Source organism: Danio aesculapii, chromosome 10 (genome assembly GCF_903798145.1).
Source record: "Danio aesculapii chromosome 10, fDanAes4.1, whole genome shotgun sequence".
Classification (NCBI taxonomy): Eukaryota; Metazoa; Chordata; class Actinopteri; order Cypriniformes; family Danionidae; genus Danio; species Danio aesculapii.
In genome coordinates this window covers 20,660,187-20,676,862 of record NC_079444.1, presented here as the reverse complement: position 1 = coordinate 20,676,862, position 16,676 = coordinate 20,660,187, and the positions used below count along the sequence as shown (strand labels likewise).

At 37.4% G+C, this 16,676-nt stretch overlaps 1 protein-coding gene across 2 annotated transcripts in view; it reads left to right on the top strand.

The window, feature by feature from the left end:
- Positions 1-411: 411 nt before the first annotated feature.
- tacc1 (transforming, acidic coiled-coil containing protein 1) overlaps positions 412-16,676 on the top strand; it is a 37,091-nt gene continuing 20,826 nt past the window's right edge. The window contains exon 1 of one of the 2 annotated variants that reach the window (XM_056466231.1): positions 412-589. In XM_056466231.1, coding sequence (XP_056322206.1) covers positions 525-589 — 65 coding nt within the window. In that variant the 5' untranslated portion in view covers positions 412-524. Of the gene's footprint in view, positions 590-12,117; positions 12,840-16,676 lie in introns of those variants that run through there. The other variant, XM_056466230.1, reaches the window with a different exon arrangement.

The following is a 16,676-nucleotide window of genomic DNA, read 5'->3' as shown; positions in this document are numbered from 1 at the left end:
TAAAAAAAGACGAGCTAATCAGATTTGACCCACATTTAAAGTTGAACTTTAATTAGTCAGTCTCAGGAGATCACAGACACATTTTTAGCTGCCCACAAGAAAAAGAATTACTGAGCTTAATCCAAGACCACATGTCAGTACATGTCCACATACATACAATCACTTCAGATCATCAGTGCAGGTTTATTCACAGCACAATAAGATAAACCTGTCTGGATGGATGCTGATCCCTCCCTGCCAAATTTCTATGGTATCTCCAAATGCCTGAGTGACAGCTTCTGTGTGTGTGTGTGCATTTAGAGGTCATTATGTATCTACTGTAGGAGTGTGTGTGTGTGTGGTAGGAGGAGCGAGCAGTGGAGAAAAAAGCAGTGTTTCAGCATTTCTGACACACTTTGCACCGTCACTGCTGTAGCATTAGGCTGTGTGACTCTTTAACTCTACGACAGGAGCCAGGATGGGCCACCTACTCAGACCATCTTAGAAATATACTAGAATATAAACACTGTAAACAGACCTGCATCATGGGGGGATCCCAGAGCAAGAAGAGCAATGGGACAAACTCCCTGAAACAGAACAGCATTAGCATGTAAGTTTGACTTCTTCACCTTCGTATATAAGATTTCATGTTGTTTTAGGTCATGGTATATACTATATAAGTTTGGGGTTGGAATGCTGCGCGTATTCATGTAAAAGCGTGGTAAAACCTGGTTAATATTGCACTTGTTTGGACATGAAACGTCAGCTTTACAGTGTCAGATGAACTTTCCTTGTGTGACAGTAAAGGTGTGGCTGTCATGCTGAAGTTTATCATGGAGAAATGGGAATTCTGGGATCTGAAATGAAGTTTTAGAAATGTTTTTATGAATTGCCTTTATGTAATGCAATGCTTTGTTTAAAGCAAACCTGAGCTCTTGTGCAAATATCTCCACGCCTTTTAGGTACACGGACAAGTTTCATATTTGAACATCTTTTATTTCGAGTGAGTGTGATTATATTGCATGTCTGCAGTACTGCAAATGTCTGAAATGTCTGCTCACAGCATTTGTTTATATCTAAAAGACCATCCATAAACCTTATGGCTGGTTGCATCATCATCTGTAGTGTGGTAAAGGTGTAAAAAAGAAGACACGTTAGTTGTGTGAAGGTTAGATGAGGAGTTTAACTCAGGCGTATGTTTACATGACAAAGGTGTTCTACTAAAACAGAAAGATGTCTCTTTGCGTTTCTAAAACAAACTTCACATACAGGTGACAACGATGCCTGTTTGCATGGATCCACAGTAATGTTGACTACAGCTTTCAGTAGAAAATGTTCAAGAACTTGCGAAAGTTTGTTGTTGTGTTAATGAATGGCCAAAATTAATAAAAAAGTTTAAATCCGTATAGTTTAAAACAGTGTTTTGCATTATTATAACTTATTACGTAGCTCTTTGGACTACTAATCAATGCAGTTCATCTTTATTTCTATAGTGCTTTTCAGTGCCGGCCTGTAGGGATGAGGGGCCCTAGGTGAGATAAAAAAGAATTGAGCCCACTGGTGTAACCAGTAAGAAGAAAGCACAAATAAATATAATTTAAATATTTAAGTGTATACCTTTTTATTAACTTTAAAATATTTAACCTATAATACATATGTAAAAATATTTAAACAAATAAGTTTGCAAGTATTAAAAAGTATTGAAAAGTACTACTAAATAATGTACTATGCAGAACATACTTGAACAGTCTTCGCTGAGTCTTCGCTGAGGCCAGCTTCCAGCCTCCGCCACTGAGACTGCAGCTCTGCACAAGACGTTTGGCCAGCGGAGAAATTAAAATGATCGTGCACAACTGAGCCTGGTTTCTCTCAAGATTTTTTTTCTTCACTTCCGCCTTTAGTGAAGTTTTTTTCCCTCTCCGCTGTCGCCACTGGCTTGCATGGTTCGGGATCTGTAGAGCTGCGCATCGTTGGATTTGCTCTTCAGTGTTTGGACTCTCAGTAGTGATTATTAAACCACACTGAACTGAGCTCAACTGAACTGAACTTAAACACTACAAACTGAATTACACTGTTCCTATTTACTGTGACCTTTTATGTGAAGCTGCTTTGACACAATCTACATTGTATAAGCGCTATACAAATAAAGGTGAATTGAATTGAATACTTTTACTTCTTAGCTTGCTTTTCTTCCTCTGCTTTTCTTTTCTTCTTATTTTTGGCTCCGGAAAGTTACCATTTGGATGCCATTTCATTTCAAATTGAAATTCAATTAAGATTGTTTAAAAATAGCAACAACGCTCGTGACGTTATATTACTTAAGACTTTAAGACACTTTTTTTGCGTTTATATCGAGCGATTTGGAGAAATATGTGGAATCTGTGTAGGATTCCATTCTGCGTCATTCTAGTTCACCAAATTACTGATCGTGGGTGGTGTTATGCAAAATAGAGTGTGGTGCTGCTGGGTATTTTTTAAAATATTTTCTGCATTTATTGACACTGTTGTTGTGTATTTATTATTGTTTTCAGCTATTTGTCATGTTTGAATTATACAGAGCTATTCTTTGAAAGAAATATAGAGGTTATTTTTTTTTCTCACTGTCGTTGTGAATAGGGTATATGACAAAGTATGCTAATAGGACTTTTAATTTGCCAATAACCTGGGTTAAGCGCTTCCGGTAAACTGTATGCCATTGCAAAATCGGCGCGTTTAAGGTCTGTTTTCTTTAAAAATCAGCGATCTCCACAGGCGGAGTGATATCTGATATAAAGTGGGTCTCAGATTGTACAAGAAGCACTGCATTAAATTACATTTTCCCCCACCATGTCTTTAAAATATGAACATTTATTTTACCCTAGTATATTCAATAGAGCTTCTGCGCTAGCCTGCCGATTCTGACAGGCGCGTGTGAGTAAACGGCCTTTTGTCTCGTTTTACGCTTAGGCAACTGAATGCCAAAGTCTATTTAACTGATTGTATTTAAATTACATTACAACATCGATTCTGTAAAAGGAATCGTATAAAATGGAAAAAAAACTCACAATAAGCTCTGCATATACCCTATTGTATCGTGTTTGATGCGGTTTGTGCAATGCGCATTGTTCACAATTTAAACATACGTGCTTGTGCTCGCACTTACATTCACAGTAAATATACAAGAGTAGCATTCGCGAGGCCCTCCGAGAAACGCAGGGCCCTAGGCGACCGCCTATATTGCCTGTTAGACGGACTGGCACTGGTGCTTTTACAATGTAGATTGTGTCAAAGCAGCTCAACATAGAAGTTCTAATAAATTGAAACTGTGTCAGTCCAGTTTTCAGAGTTGAAGTTCAGTTTAGTTTAGTTTATTGTGGTTAAATTTTCATTGCTGAAAGTTCAAGCACTGAAGAGCAAATCCATCGATAATAGAATCTGATTGGTCAGTCACAATATTCCAAGTAATGTTATTCCCAGGTAATAACAGATTAAGCTTCTAACACAGCTAACAAATTAGCCACTTGATCAAAAAGTTACGAATTGCTGTGAGATTGTGTTGATATATCATGATTTTTGTGATGCTGTACAACAATAATAAATATTTTTACATTACTTTGAGGGGTAAGTTTAATAAAATACAATTTAATGGCCAATTTAATACATAATATAAATAATTCTCATTATATTTAACAGTTTTACATTACTTATAAGTTTAGGGTTGAGGTAGGTGTAGATGTTAAAAAAAACAATTTAATGCCTAATTTAATACATTTTATAAATAATTCATCCATTCATTTTCTTTTCGAGTTAGTCTCTTTATTAATCCGGGATCGCCACAGTGGAATGAACCGCCAATTTATCCAGCACATGTTTTACGCAGCCGATGCCTTTCAAGCTGCAATTACTGGGAAATATATAAATAATTCTCATTATAATTAACATTTTTACATTACTGTGAGGGGTAAGTTTATGGTTGGGGGATAGACAACAATAAAACAATTTCCTTTTCATTGTCTTTACCACTTCGCTTTTGTTAAATTTTATAATTTTGAATTGTCCATTAAAAAAAACAAAGCCATAAACTTCACATGGACAGGGCCTAAAACACAGTTTAAAAATGAAAATGCACGCTGTGTACAGGGCACCAAGACTTAAGGACTTTTCTAGATGTACATTATCACTTACTTCATACTGAATGGCAAGTACCTACATTAGTCAGCTCGGCTTGACTTGTGGCGTAATTTGTATAAATGATTTGTATATTCAAATGTATGATTCATATCTTTAGGTTCAGCTTGTATGTGACGTGGATTACTCTTACAGTACGATATGTGTAGTGTTGGTGAGAAATTCTCCTTGTGTGACCCCTAGTTCATTGAGTTTTGTTGGAAGTTTCTGCATCTGGATCTGAAAATCAGACACACGACGCATCTGATTAAGTGCTATTTACATGACATATGAACAGCAGATCATGTTAGAAAGGTTCAAGGTTTTTTACTTGTCAGGTTTTCATGCTTATTGTATAAACACAGAGCATAAAAATAGCTTCTCCTCGCTGGTTGCTCTTCTTAGAAAGACACTCATCAATATTGTCTTTTTCCTCAGTCTGCAGGTCAAGTCTGTGTTCAAGTGGGGAATTTAGTTTGGACTGTGATTGGAGAAAAACAGACTCTGTTTGAACAAACATTGGGCTCTTTGTAAATGGATTGTTAATAAGGAGGTCGTGTGATGAATGTTTGCTTGTGTTCTGAGGGGGTCGACTCCAGGGGGTTTCGGGTCACAGGGGCAAGACTGAAATATATTCTGCATTTGTGCATATGATAAAGGGTGGGTTCGTGGACAATGGCATTCTTGTTGGTTTTGTGTATTGTAGGTTATTATGCATCGAACTATACAAATTAAAGATGTTTATGAAAGTGTGTGGTGCATGTATTAGTCTACCAATAGCACTACTGTGTAAAAGTTTGGGGATCAGTCAGTTTAGTTTTTGAATGGAAACTCTTGCTCATCAAGACTGCAGTAGTAAAATTGTGAAATAATATTATTAATGCTGTTTAATTCTGTTTTCTGGTTTTCTACTCAAGAAACAGTAGCTATTATTGTTATTATCATTGTCAGCTTTATATTTTTATGAGTAAAAGCTCAGAAAAAAACATTTATTTGAAATAGAAACCTTCATTGTCACTCAAATGTAATGCATCTATAATTAATATACAATAAGTATTCATTTATTGAATAAAAGATGAAAGAGATAAGCTTTAATGTATGTTTTAATAAATACATGAAGTAATAATTAAATAATAATTCTCTAATAATTCTTTTCGTGTCATTTACAGTATACTAAATAATTTAGTCATGTGTTCAGCTGCTTGTATGTTTAGTACTGTATTTGGCCAGCAGATGTAGCCTGTGTGCTGTATTTTTCATTGGCTCGAAACATTTTGTGAAGTGATTCATTCTAAACCAGGGGTGTCAAACTCAGTTCCTGGAGGGCCGCATCCCTGCAAAGTTTTGTCCCAACCCAACTCCAACATACTTACCTGTAGGTTTCAAACAAGCCTGAAGGACTTAATTAGTTTGATCAGGTGTGTTCAATAAGGTTTGGAAGTAAACTGCAGAGCTTCTAAAGGGAACTTTGAGTTTGACATCTGTGTTCTTAACCTATCATTTTAAAATAAGAGACAGTTTGTTTGTTTTTTCATCTGTAAAACACGTCATTTTAGCACCTTAGTAACAGGTAACAACATTTTTAAAAAGGTTTTACAAGTTATTAAAATGAAATGTGAGATCAATATTTGGATTCATGCAAGTGCTGTAGATTGTTGATTAGATTATCTGGTTTTATTAAAATGACTCTTACTTAAACTAACATCTTTATACATTTATGACCCTAGCTACTTCATACTTTACAAGTATAAGCTATAGATATACTTTACTTTTCTAGTTAAACTCTAAATATGAATACATAAGATTAGAACAAATTATCTAAATAAATAAAACAATTTCTGTACAATTTGTGTCAGTGTTGCCATATCATGATAAAAAATGATTTATGGAAGCATAATTGTTCAAAAAATTATATGACTATAATACAACTTTATAAATTGAATTGATTATAAATTATCAATATCTATAATTATAACATGTACTTTTTATAACTAATGACTGATAAAGCTGTGAGAGACATTTGTCCCATTTCCTAAGAAGCATTTAACATTTTGATAGTCCCATTTTGCACTCCTTTTATAAGTAGTTCAGGTTTTTACCACAAGATGGCTCTGTAAATTAATGAACTATGAGATGGGCATGGTCTACACTACCTGACAAAAGTCTTGTCGCCTATCCAAGTTTTAGAAAAAACAAATAATAACTTGACTTCGGGCTGATCATTTAGTATCAGAAGTGGCTTATATGAAAGGCAAAGTCCTCTAGTTTATGCTTATTCTACCAAAATAAAATATTATTATGCCTTGATTTTTAATTATTTAATAAGCACAGTAAGGTCTGACTTTGCTTAAACAAAAGTTTTGTCACTTAACAGAAATAATGTACAGTATAAAATATAGTCATGGTGCAGTGGAAAAAGAATTAATATTGTGTATGACTCCCATCAGCTTGGAGGACTGCATCCATACATCTCTGCAATGACTCAAATAACTTATTAATAAAGTCATCTGGAACGGCAATGAAAGCGTTCTTGCAGGACTCCCAGAGTTCATCAAGATTCTTTGAATTCTTCTTTGAAATCTTCAATGCCTCCTCCATCTTTCCCCAGACATGCTCAATAATGTTCATATCTGGTGACTGGGCTGGCCAATCCTGGAGCACCTTGACCTTCTTTTCTTTCAGGAACTTTATTGTAGAGGCTGAAGTATGAGAAGGAGCGCTATCCTGCTGAAGAGTTTGGCCTCTTTAGTGTTCTGTTATGTAATGGGCAGCATAAATGTCTTGATACCTCAGGCTGTTAATGTTTCCATCCACTCATCCCCATACTGAATGTAACCCCAAACCATGATTTTTCCTTCAGCAAACTTGACTGATTTCTATGTGAATCTTGGGTCCATGTGGGATTGACAACAAGACTTTTGTCAGGAAGTTTGTAATATACTGCTCAAAAAAATAAAGGGAACACTTGGAGTTACATTGTGTTGTTTAAGTGTTCCCTTTATTTTTTTGTAGAAGTTTCTGTTTCCTTATTAATATTCCATATAAATATAATAAGTTTAAATAGTTCAAATAATTTATATGTTATGGCAATGTTCCTCTTATTCATAATTATATTGTACCAAATCGATGCTATTTGATTGCAGTAATCTAACAATCAAACAGAAACCACCTGCTAATCTCCTAGCTTTTATTAACCCAAGATTAAATACTAAAAAAAAACGCTGTGTGTTTCTGGACCCGTGTTGCAATACACCCTTTATTTTAAAGGGAGTGGTTTTTCTCATGTGAGTTGATTTTGGACAGCTGTTCTCCCTGCCTTGTGACTCCAGTAAAAATAACAATGATTATTGCCCTGCTGCAAATAGACCAGACCTCTATACACATATAGATTAAAGAACACTATTGCTAGTCGACTGTTAATTGTCCATCATGTTCCAGTCTTTTCTGAAAATGTGAAGTGTGGCTGATTGTGCTATTTTTAGCTCCCGCAAATACACAATGAAGCATAGCCGTATGTGCATGCATTGGTCTGGAGACCCAAATGGCCTTATTACAGCTATTTCTCACATCACTGAAGATTTGTTACATAAAAAACCTCTGCCGCCTCATTTGTGTCCTTTAGCCTCAGTCTAGTTCTGTCTGTTATTATTACACCTCATCACAGATCTAATATTCAGAGGCTGAGATATAACACAGCGAATCTCCCTAGCAGCAGATGTCATCATTCACACTCTCGCAAGATTGGATGCTGGGAGCTTAGAAGAGCTCGTGCTGAACCTGGCTTTGAACACAGGAATGTCTTTGCCCTGAAGGTTGGAGGGGTGTCATTTTTATGATGTGATGATCTGGCCTGACGTTAAATTAAAGCCTGGGGCAGCTGTGTCCAGAAAATAATGGCATAAACAAATATAAATACGGAAGTCAAATACGTAATTAAACTAAACATGTGTCAGGTGTGGAAAGTGTGGGAAAAAATATGATTTATTTTTTATATATATAAGAATTTTTAGGGATTTTTCCATGTATATTGACATTAGTGTTGAGAGAGAAACAGGATCGGCAAAGGAGCTCGATCCAAGAATTGAACTTGGGTCACCGTGACCCATGACCACCTCAGTGCTATAGACCATTTCAATGTGGTAATGTCATTGGCCCATGAACATTTCCTGCTTGTTATCAAACTATTTTATAACTGTAACGAGGCAATTCAATCTGCTATTTAAACAGCTGTCATAACATTATTTATCAATATGTGGCTCTTTTTGGATTCTCGTAAGCTATAGAAATCAAAAAATGTAAAAAAGGAAGGAGCCATTGTTTTTGTTTACATCTCTCAAAATGGTCTATATGTACGCACACTTAACCACTAGGCTACTGGTGCCGACAAAAACATGGCAAAAACATGTTGGGCATGTTTTCATCCACTCTGGGGTAGTTTTGGTGATCTTAAATTTGCTACATCTTTCTCTGTGTTCCAGCAAATGGACTGATTTTTGGTGACAAATCTTATTTTGACATATTTTGGGAAAATGCTTTTTTTCAAAAATTCAACAATACATTCTAGGTAAATTTACTACCTTTCGTTATGTTTGTGGCTGTTGTTGATCCATTACTTCCACTATAATGACATTTTGATTGCAAAGACATGACAGCATATAATCATGCATTCTTTAATGTTCGTGGTTTTACATGTTGGGAAGACATAAAATCTGTATTTTTTACTGTTGATCATCAGTTGCGAAATAAAGCTTAGTTTCTGCCTCTATATGGAGTATAGTGAATATGTGTGTGTGAGAGAGACCTTTGCGCACTTATCATGATATGTTATTAAATAAATATATTTTGAATTACTCTTCTTAAACTAACATCTTTATACTTTTATGATTATGACCCTAGGTACTTCATACTTTACAAGTTTAAACTATAGCTTTACTTTACTTTTCTGGTTAAAATCTAAATATGAAAACGTAAAATTAGGAGAAATTATCTAAAAAAAACTATTTCTGAGAAAATCTAAATAAGCAGGTCAGCTGTCAGAACATAGTAGAAAATAGCACACACACACATACTATAATCTGCTATTTTATTCCTTAGAGCTCCATATAAAAGCCAGAACTTTTTGCACTGTCCTATCTAAAGGGTTAATGTGGCCAACTGATGATCAACAGTTAAAATGAAACTTTTACCTCCTCCCAACAGGGAAAACCACCAACATTCAAGAATGCATGATTATATGTGCTGTGTCTTAATTTGCATACTATCCATCCTAAATAGTATTTGATCGCTGATATTGCCAGCATTACATTGCGTGTTGGACGTGAATTTGATTAGAACTGCAAACCCAGTGAAAAGTGTGAATACATTTGTATGACTATTAATTAATATCTAGCCAATTTGAAAATATTTAAATCGCATTTTCTGTGTTATACTTTAACTGCAACAGCAATACTGAACTTATATAAAGACGTGTTTGGACATTTGGACATAGTATAAGTATGCAAATTGGGACGCAACTATGATGTCATGACTTTGCAATGAAAAAATGTCATTATAGTGGAAGTCAATGGGGCAAAAACAGCTATGAACATAATGAAAGGGTAGTAAATCTGAACAGTACACAAGGGTTAAGACTAAAGTAATGTAACTCAAATTCCAGTTTGCATGATAGAAAAAAGTACATTTTAAAATGTATTCACATAAAAAAAGTTATTCCAGATTTTAAACAATATTTCACGATTATTTTTATTGTATTTTTTTATCAAGAAAGTGCAGCCTTGGCAAGATAAAGAAAGCATTAAACAATATTTCCCAACTTTTGACTGGTAGTGTATCTCAGTAAAGCAATACGTCAAAGGGTCATAAAAATCCCATGTGTTGGAATCTTGCATTTAAACCTTGCTTTTAAATGATACCTTTGGTTTTGGTTGAAGTTGTTTGTTCAAAGCTTCACTGGACACATATAAATCTCACTGTACCTTTATTCTGTAAATGAGTGTTGAGTCTCACTCAGGACACACCCAAAACCAACTGATTGGAATTCTTCACATTTTTCATCCCCCTCTGTGTCTCCTTTGTGACAAGAGATTTTTTCCTTCTTTAAGTCCAAATCATTGCATTCAGTCAGACTGTTGGGTGGATCCAAACACAGAGCTTCAGCATCTTCAGTCTCCAAATGTGGAAACAGTAATTACAAGCACTGAAGCACACTCCCTTAGGACTTTCTCAACCAAATGGGAAACCATCACATTTAGCTCTGTTTGATTTGCTTAACATGGTGTTAACGTGAAATGTTCTGAGACCTGTGCCCGGTCATTGTTTTTGGGGAAAGACAATTAGGCTCCTTGCCCTTTTTGGGAAGCCTGTTTTCTTTGATGTTGTGTGTTTTCTTTTATTCTGGCTTCTGTGGAGGCTCTTGCCAAATTTTTCACGTGTGTTTGAAATGTGAGCCCTCTTTGTGCCGTCCTTCTCAACTTGCATAATGGAATCTCAGCCTCACATCTTGAGCTTGTGGTCTCAAAACCTCACGATCGCTTCATAATGTATATGGGTGGTCCTTTATTTGGGGAAAAAATCCACAAATGAAAAACAGATCTTTTCATTAAAATGTCATGCACTCATTTACATATGGAAGTAAGCAATATGGCTCTCAACTTATGTCTAAAATCTCTCCCATGAATAACAGCTTAAAATGACACTTGTATTAAGACTTGTATGGCTTTATATAACATAAATGAGAAGTCTTACAGAAATATGTAGCAGAAAACCCTTGAAATATTTACGTTATATATAGTTGCCACAGCCATATCACCCTGCAGCCCAAGACTGGTTACTCACTGAAGCTAAGCAGGGCTGAGCCTGGTCAGTACCTGGATGGGAGACCACATGGGAAAATTAGGTTGCAGTTGGAAGTGGTGTTAGTGAGGCCAGCAGGTCTCTACCTGAGGTCTGTGTGAGTCCTAATGCCCCAGTATAGTGAAGGGGATGCTATACTGTCAGTGAGCACCGTCTTTTGGATGAGATGGACTCTCTGTGGCCATTAAAAAAAAATCCATGGCACTTCTTGTAAAGAGTAGTGGTGTAACCCCAGCGTCCTGGCCAAATTCCCTCAATCAGTCCTTACCCATCATGGCCTCCCAATCATCCCCATCCATCGAATTGGCTGTCACTGTCAATCCACTCCCCCTATAGCTGGTGTGTGGTGAGCGCACTGACTCCATTGTCCTGTGGCTGCCATTGCATCAACCAAGTGAATGCTGCACACTGGTGGTGGTATGGAGAGGTGGTGGTATCTCTTGTTTTCCTTACAGTGAAAATCTACAACCAAAATCTGTACAATGTGATATTATTTTCATATTTTATGTTTTAAGTTGTTTTGCATTAAAATAAAGAAGAGGTTTTGAGTTCACTATTATTTCTCAGGATATTTTGTCAAAGCTTAATCGAGCTACAGCTTGAAGAACTATTTGGGTTGTGAGAGTAGCTTTTGTGATGGCAACCACCATCAACACAGCCTCATCGGGGTTGTATTTTTAGACTGTTGACAGTGGTCAAAGGATGTGGTTGTGGTGCAAAATTGAGATACTTGGTGGACTATCCATCATCCAAATCCTTGAGTAGGGTATTATCCTGATTAGGATTATGTAATGTGAACATCAATAGTACTTATGTTAGAAGTAGTTATGTTAGAAGTCTTTAAATGTATTTAAGCCATTTTTTCCAATTGAATTCCTTGACTTCGTTTTGTTTAGATACTGCAGGAGTCTTGCGGTCATTTTTCCTTTTGGAAAAGGATTTTGGTTTGAGTACAAATTAGTCACGGGAACGCTGGTTTCCCCAGGCAATCTGCTCAAGCATTCCAAACAGGTAGCAATGTGTGTGTGAAAGGATAAGTGAGAGAACAGGTTTTCCTGGTTGTGAGCCGGAGCTCAAGGCTAGAGATGGTTAATGGAAAAAAGACTGAGGAGGAGCTCAGCCCTGCATTCCACAGTCTCCCTACCGAAACCACGGAGCCCCCCTCTCCCTTCTCTTCAACCTCGGTCTGTGCTCCCTACTTTTGTTTTTCATGAGAGAGGCAGTTCTGCTTTGGAAGGACGCTACCATTCCTACGCCATGGGGGCTGCTGGATCAGCTGGACCAGAGATGCAGGCGCTCTCCATTTTCCTCCCCCCATTAGTTTCTTCTCAATAGTCCGATCCTGAAAAGGAGGGGTTGATGGGGGAGTTATCTGGCAGCCAGCTGATCTTTGCTGTGGTATTCTGCGAGGGAAAGGAGGAGACTGAAACTCTTCGCTACTCAGCTGTACTGACATAGAGGAAGCTGCTGTGAGAGACATCAACAGTCGCGTGAGAGGAAGGAAGCTGTGAAGCTTTTGCGACGAAAACATGAAACGCAGCTTCAAGACCACGTGAAGTGTTGCCTGAGAAAAACATCAGCAAGAGAGGAGGAGAGAAATAGAGGCAAGGAGAGACTGACTCACTTGTTTGGATTCGCCCACAAAGTGTTCCTGTAGACGCTTGGCGTGTCACCAGCAGGAGGTTAAAGATGTCTTGGCTGTCACCCGTCCAGTGGGCCAAATGGACCTGGTCTGCTGTTAGAGGAGGAGGAGAGGAAGAAGATGACACTGGTTTGGGGATGAACGACGATCCCCTCATGGAAGAGGCACGAGAGGCTATACCACGATACCAAGAGGACGACGAAAGATCTCATGGCTGCAGGCAAGTCTAAAACCTAATGAACTGCACAGCATGAGGATGTGAAGAGAGGTACGGATATGGGGTTTCAGGTTGCTTTTGAGAGAGGAAGTATCTGTTATCTTCTATCCGTGATTCTCTTAATTTCTTTTTTTAAATCATGTCCGGGTCTAAGATCAGCAATAGAGGCCAACCCAGGAGAGAGTGCTTTCAGAGCCACCTGTTTGAGTCTGATGATGGTGTTAACTGTTCTGAATGCTGTGCAGACAGCCATGGCTTAGCAGTCAGCCACATGGATCAAAGCAGTCAGAGATCAGAGGCTCTGAATGTCAGTGTCTGTTGGTGCTCAAGTCACGATTGGGGAAAGTGACATATACACATGTTCGCTCATCTGTATTGAGTGTTCTTGGTGTGTTTGTGGGTGTTTTCAGCTGCATTGGGGGATTTCCTTAGGAAGTGTGCTAGGCTCATGGTCTAGCTGTAAGTCTAATGTCTCCCTGGGCTCAGATAAAGATCACAGTTTAAACGTTCTCCTCTCCCAACCCCCCAAATGTGACATGGCTAATTTCCTTGCCCATAGATAACATTATCTTTCCCAGCACTGTTTGTTAAAAAAGGAGCCTTTTTTGTTCTAGTTCAGGGTTAAACGTAGGGTTTACGTTTTGAAGGAACGAATAATCCTGACACCTCAAGACATTCTTTTTCTAAACCAAAGCCAGCACTTACATTTATACACTTACATTAATGGAGGAATCCAAACCATATCTCATATCTAGAGACCAACAACCACCCATAGAATAATAACACGTTACATGTAGTGTGCAAACACATAGCTACACTTCACAACAGCTTAGCATTGTTGTAGTGAGTTTAATCAGACAAGAACCGCTATTCCAAGAATATCCGTAAATGTAGTTTATCTCAATGTTTGTTTATATAATCTTTAATTAATATCTATCACCCTGGCAAAAAGAATGTTTTGGTTTGGTTCCCCTGAGCTATATTGTTGACATCCTGTCTATGTACTGTTGTTGAACTGTCTGCTAACATTCCGTTCCTGGAAGAATCCTTTCTTTCCCAACGCCTTGCAGCCTGAGAGACTGCCGCAGATTAATCACTACACAGACCTGAACAATGGCCCAAAAGAGTGGCAGGATCATGAAAGTTGTAGATGTACTTAGAAAAGCACACAGTAAGCCACCCACACATTCTGTAGAGAGCTACTCATTTCTATGGAGCCCAGTGTGAGTCAACATAAGCAGCGTGAGATTTTATGAAAAACACAGTGCTTTCATGGAGTGGTTTGGGCTCACTGTTTAGAAATAAGGTTGTTTGAAGGTAACAACATGATAAAAATAATAATTTAGCAAATCTTGTTCTAAACCCTTTGATAGGCTTACTGTTAATATTTCATTTATGCAGTTTTTTCTTGCAAGTTCCTCTCTATCTGTTGTGTTTGTTTGCTCGGCAAGTAGTGATTTCTTCCCTAACGGTATTATAGGACTGCAGGTGGCCTAGTGCAACAAGACTGGGCAGTTCTCCCAGATTTGTGGACCAATCTCTCTCTCTCTTTCACACACTAGATTAACAATTCTTCCTATTCAGCTCAAGCTCATGGCCTCTATGCTCTGTTGTGAGTGAGTGTGAAAAGGATAGTCCGCCCAAAATTTGAACTATCATTCTAAGGATATGTTTACATAACAACAATTCAGCCTAAAAACCTTATGCGTTTTGGCCATTTATCTATAATCTACACAACAATTGGTGTTTTGGGAACCTAAAAGACCACACCTTTAAAACAGGTTTCAAAGTGTGATCTTCTCAAATTGCGAATTACGTTTACGAGTAAATAGGCCTTAAAACAGTGATCTCATGCACTACAGGTTATATGTTCAATCTATAGGCACATTTGAGTACTTAAATGGGTACTCCAGAGTGTATTTTTAAGGTTTGGGTGTTTATTAGATGCAAAGCAATGTGTGCTCATGCTTCATTTGTAAAAAATCACATTATTTTTTCATATATCTTACTTTGATTATATACTGCTGCTCAGCTAACATGAAAATGACTACCATATTTCCTAGTTCCTCCAAAAGGCCCTCACTCAAGAGGCTCTGATTGGCCAGCTAACATAATGTAATGTGATTTGCAGATTGGCTCCACATGAACAGGAAAACCGTCACGCCCCTACAAGCACTCGATTTTACGCTGTGTAAAGACTGTCAGTCACAGTAGCTCTTAGACGTATCCGTTTGAGCCTGAATCTGACAGAAAATGACACAGAGGACATAGCCGAATCTCATGCCTGTCTTTCATATATATTCGGGTCACAATATCTTTTGCGAGTTTGTTACTTGAGATGTAAAATGCACAGAAAGCTGCCACAAAGAAAGACAATGCAGCGTTAGTGAGGATTGTGGCTGTTTACAGCACTTTGACGGATAAATATGAATTTGTAGCTAAATTGTTAATGTGCCAAACAGAATTTCCTGTTGTTTACAACCTTGTTTACGTCCTTGCTACAACATACCGTTAACGCTGGAAACTGTGCATGTAATAGATCAGTTTTAACAAATAAAAATACTTACAGGTTGTGGCTCACAATCCACAGCTTGGTTGGAGCTGCTCCGTCTTTGAAGAGTTTTTAGCCGAATCCAGCACTGAACTGGGAGAGATCCTGGAAGCTGTCCTTTGTCAAATGCTAGAGCTATATATATTTTTATAATTCTCTGGAAAAAATAATTAATATTAAATTGTAAGCACCTTTCTCTTTGTGTCATGGCCTTTATAAGCCCCCAAACAGAAACAGAACAAGCTCTCTGAAAATAGCAGCGTTTGGACGGCATTTTAGCTTTCTCTGCTATAATGTTACAGCGCCTCTAGCCACACCCTTCGATGTGCAGGGTATATGCGTGGTGAATGCATGTAACCTGGAGCGCTTGTGATCTCACTAGCCCGGATGTATTTATTTGTAGTCCCCAAACTTCGTTCGCTGTAGGCTTTGCTAAGCTAACTCTTTAAAAGCCAATGTCTCCCTTTACATTAAACTTTGAGCATCTTACATTCAGAGATATTGTATATGTTCACTCAGCTACATTACACATCAACTAATGTTTAAAATATGATATCATAGTGGACCACCCCTTTATGAAGTGAAACAACAATGGTGGATTAAGATGTGTGGAGCTGCATAGAATTTTATTACAAAGTGACTGACCTACAGTAATGCATACTATTTATGTATGCAAAATATAGAAGTTTACTCGTTTTGTGGATCTGTGTGAACAGGGATTGTTTTGAGTTAGGGTTAGGGTTGAGAACGCAAAGAAAAGCATTTTGGTTGGTAACTGTACTGGTCATGTTTTTCCAGTTATTGTGCAATGAATGTCTCTCAAGAAGTCAACATATGTTATATGTTGAAATGTAGGTCATTATTCCCATAAAATCTTTAAAGCCTTCGCACAAATCTATCACATGAATCCACAAGCCTTAGAAAATAGCAAAAAAAAAAAAAACTCCTTTAGTGACACTTTTATGTGTCCTCTCTGAAACTTGAGAGTGTAATGCATAATGCATCCTTTGTTTTTCCATGGAAGAAATAAAAGCATATGGGTTTGGGAACAACATGAGGATGACTATGTTATTCCTCAAAAGTGATTCATTTTCAAGTGACCTATACTCCTTTTATGTTGAAAGCTCTTTTTACCTCACATAAGCACAACAGATAAAGTGAATATTGCAGAAAGTATTGGTGTTATTTTACACCAATTGGTTACATTGTTATTATTTAATGAGGACATGATGTGCTTAGTTTACTTTTGTTTTGCCAAAGGCTAAAGATAATGTTCAAAGTGTTTTATT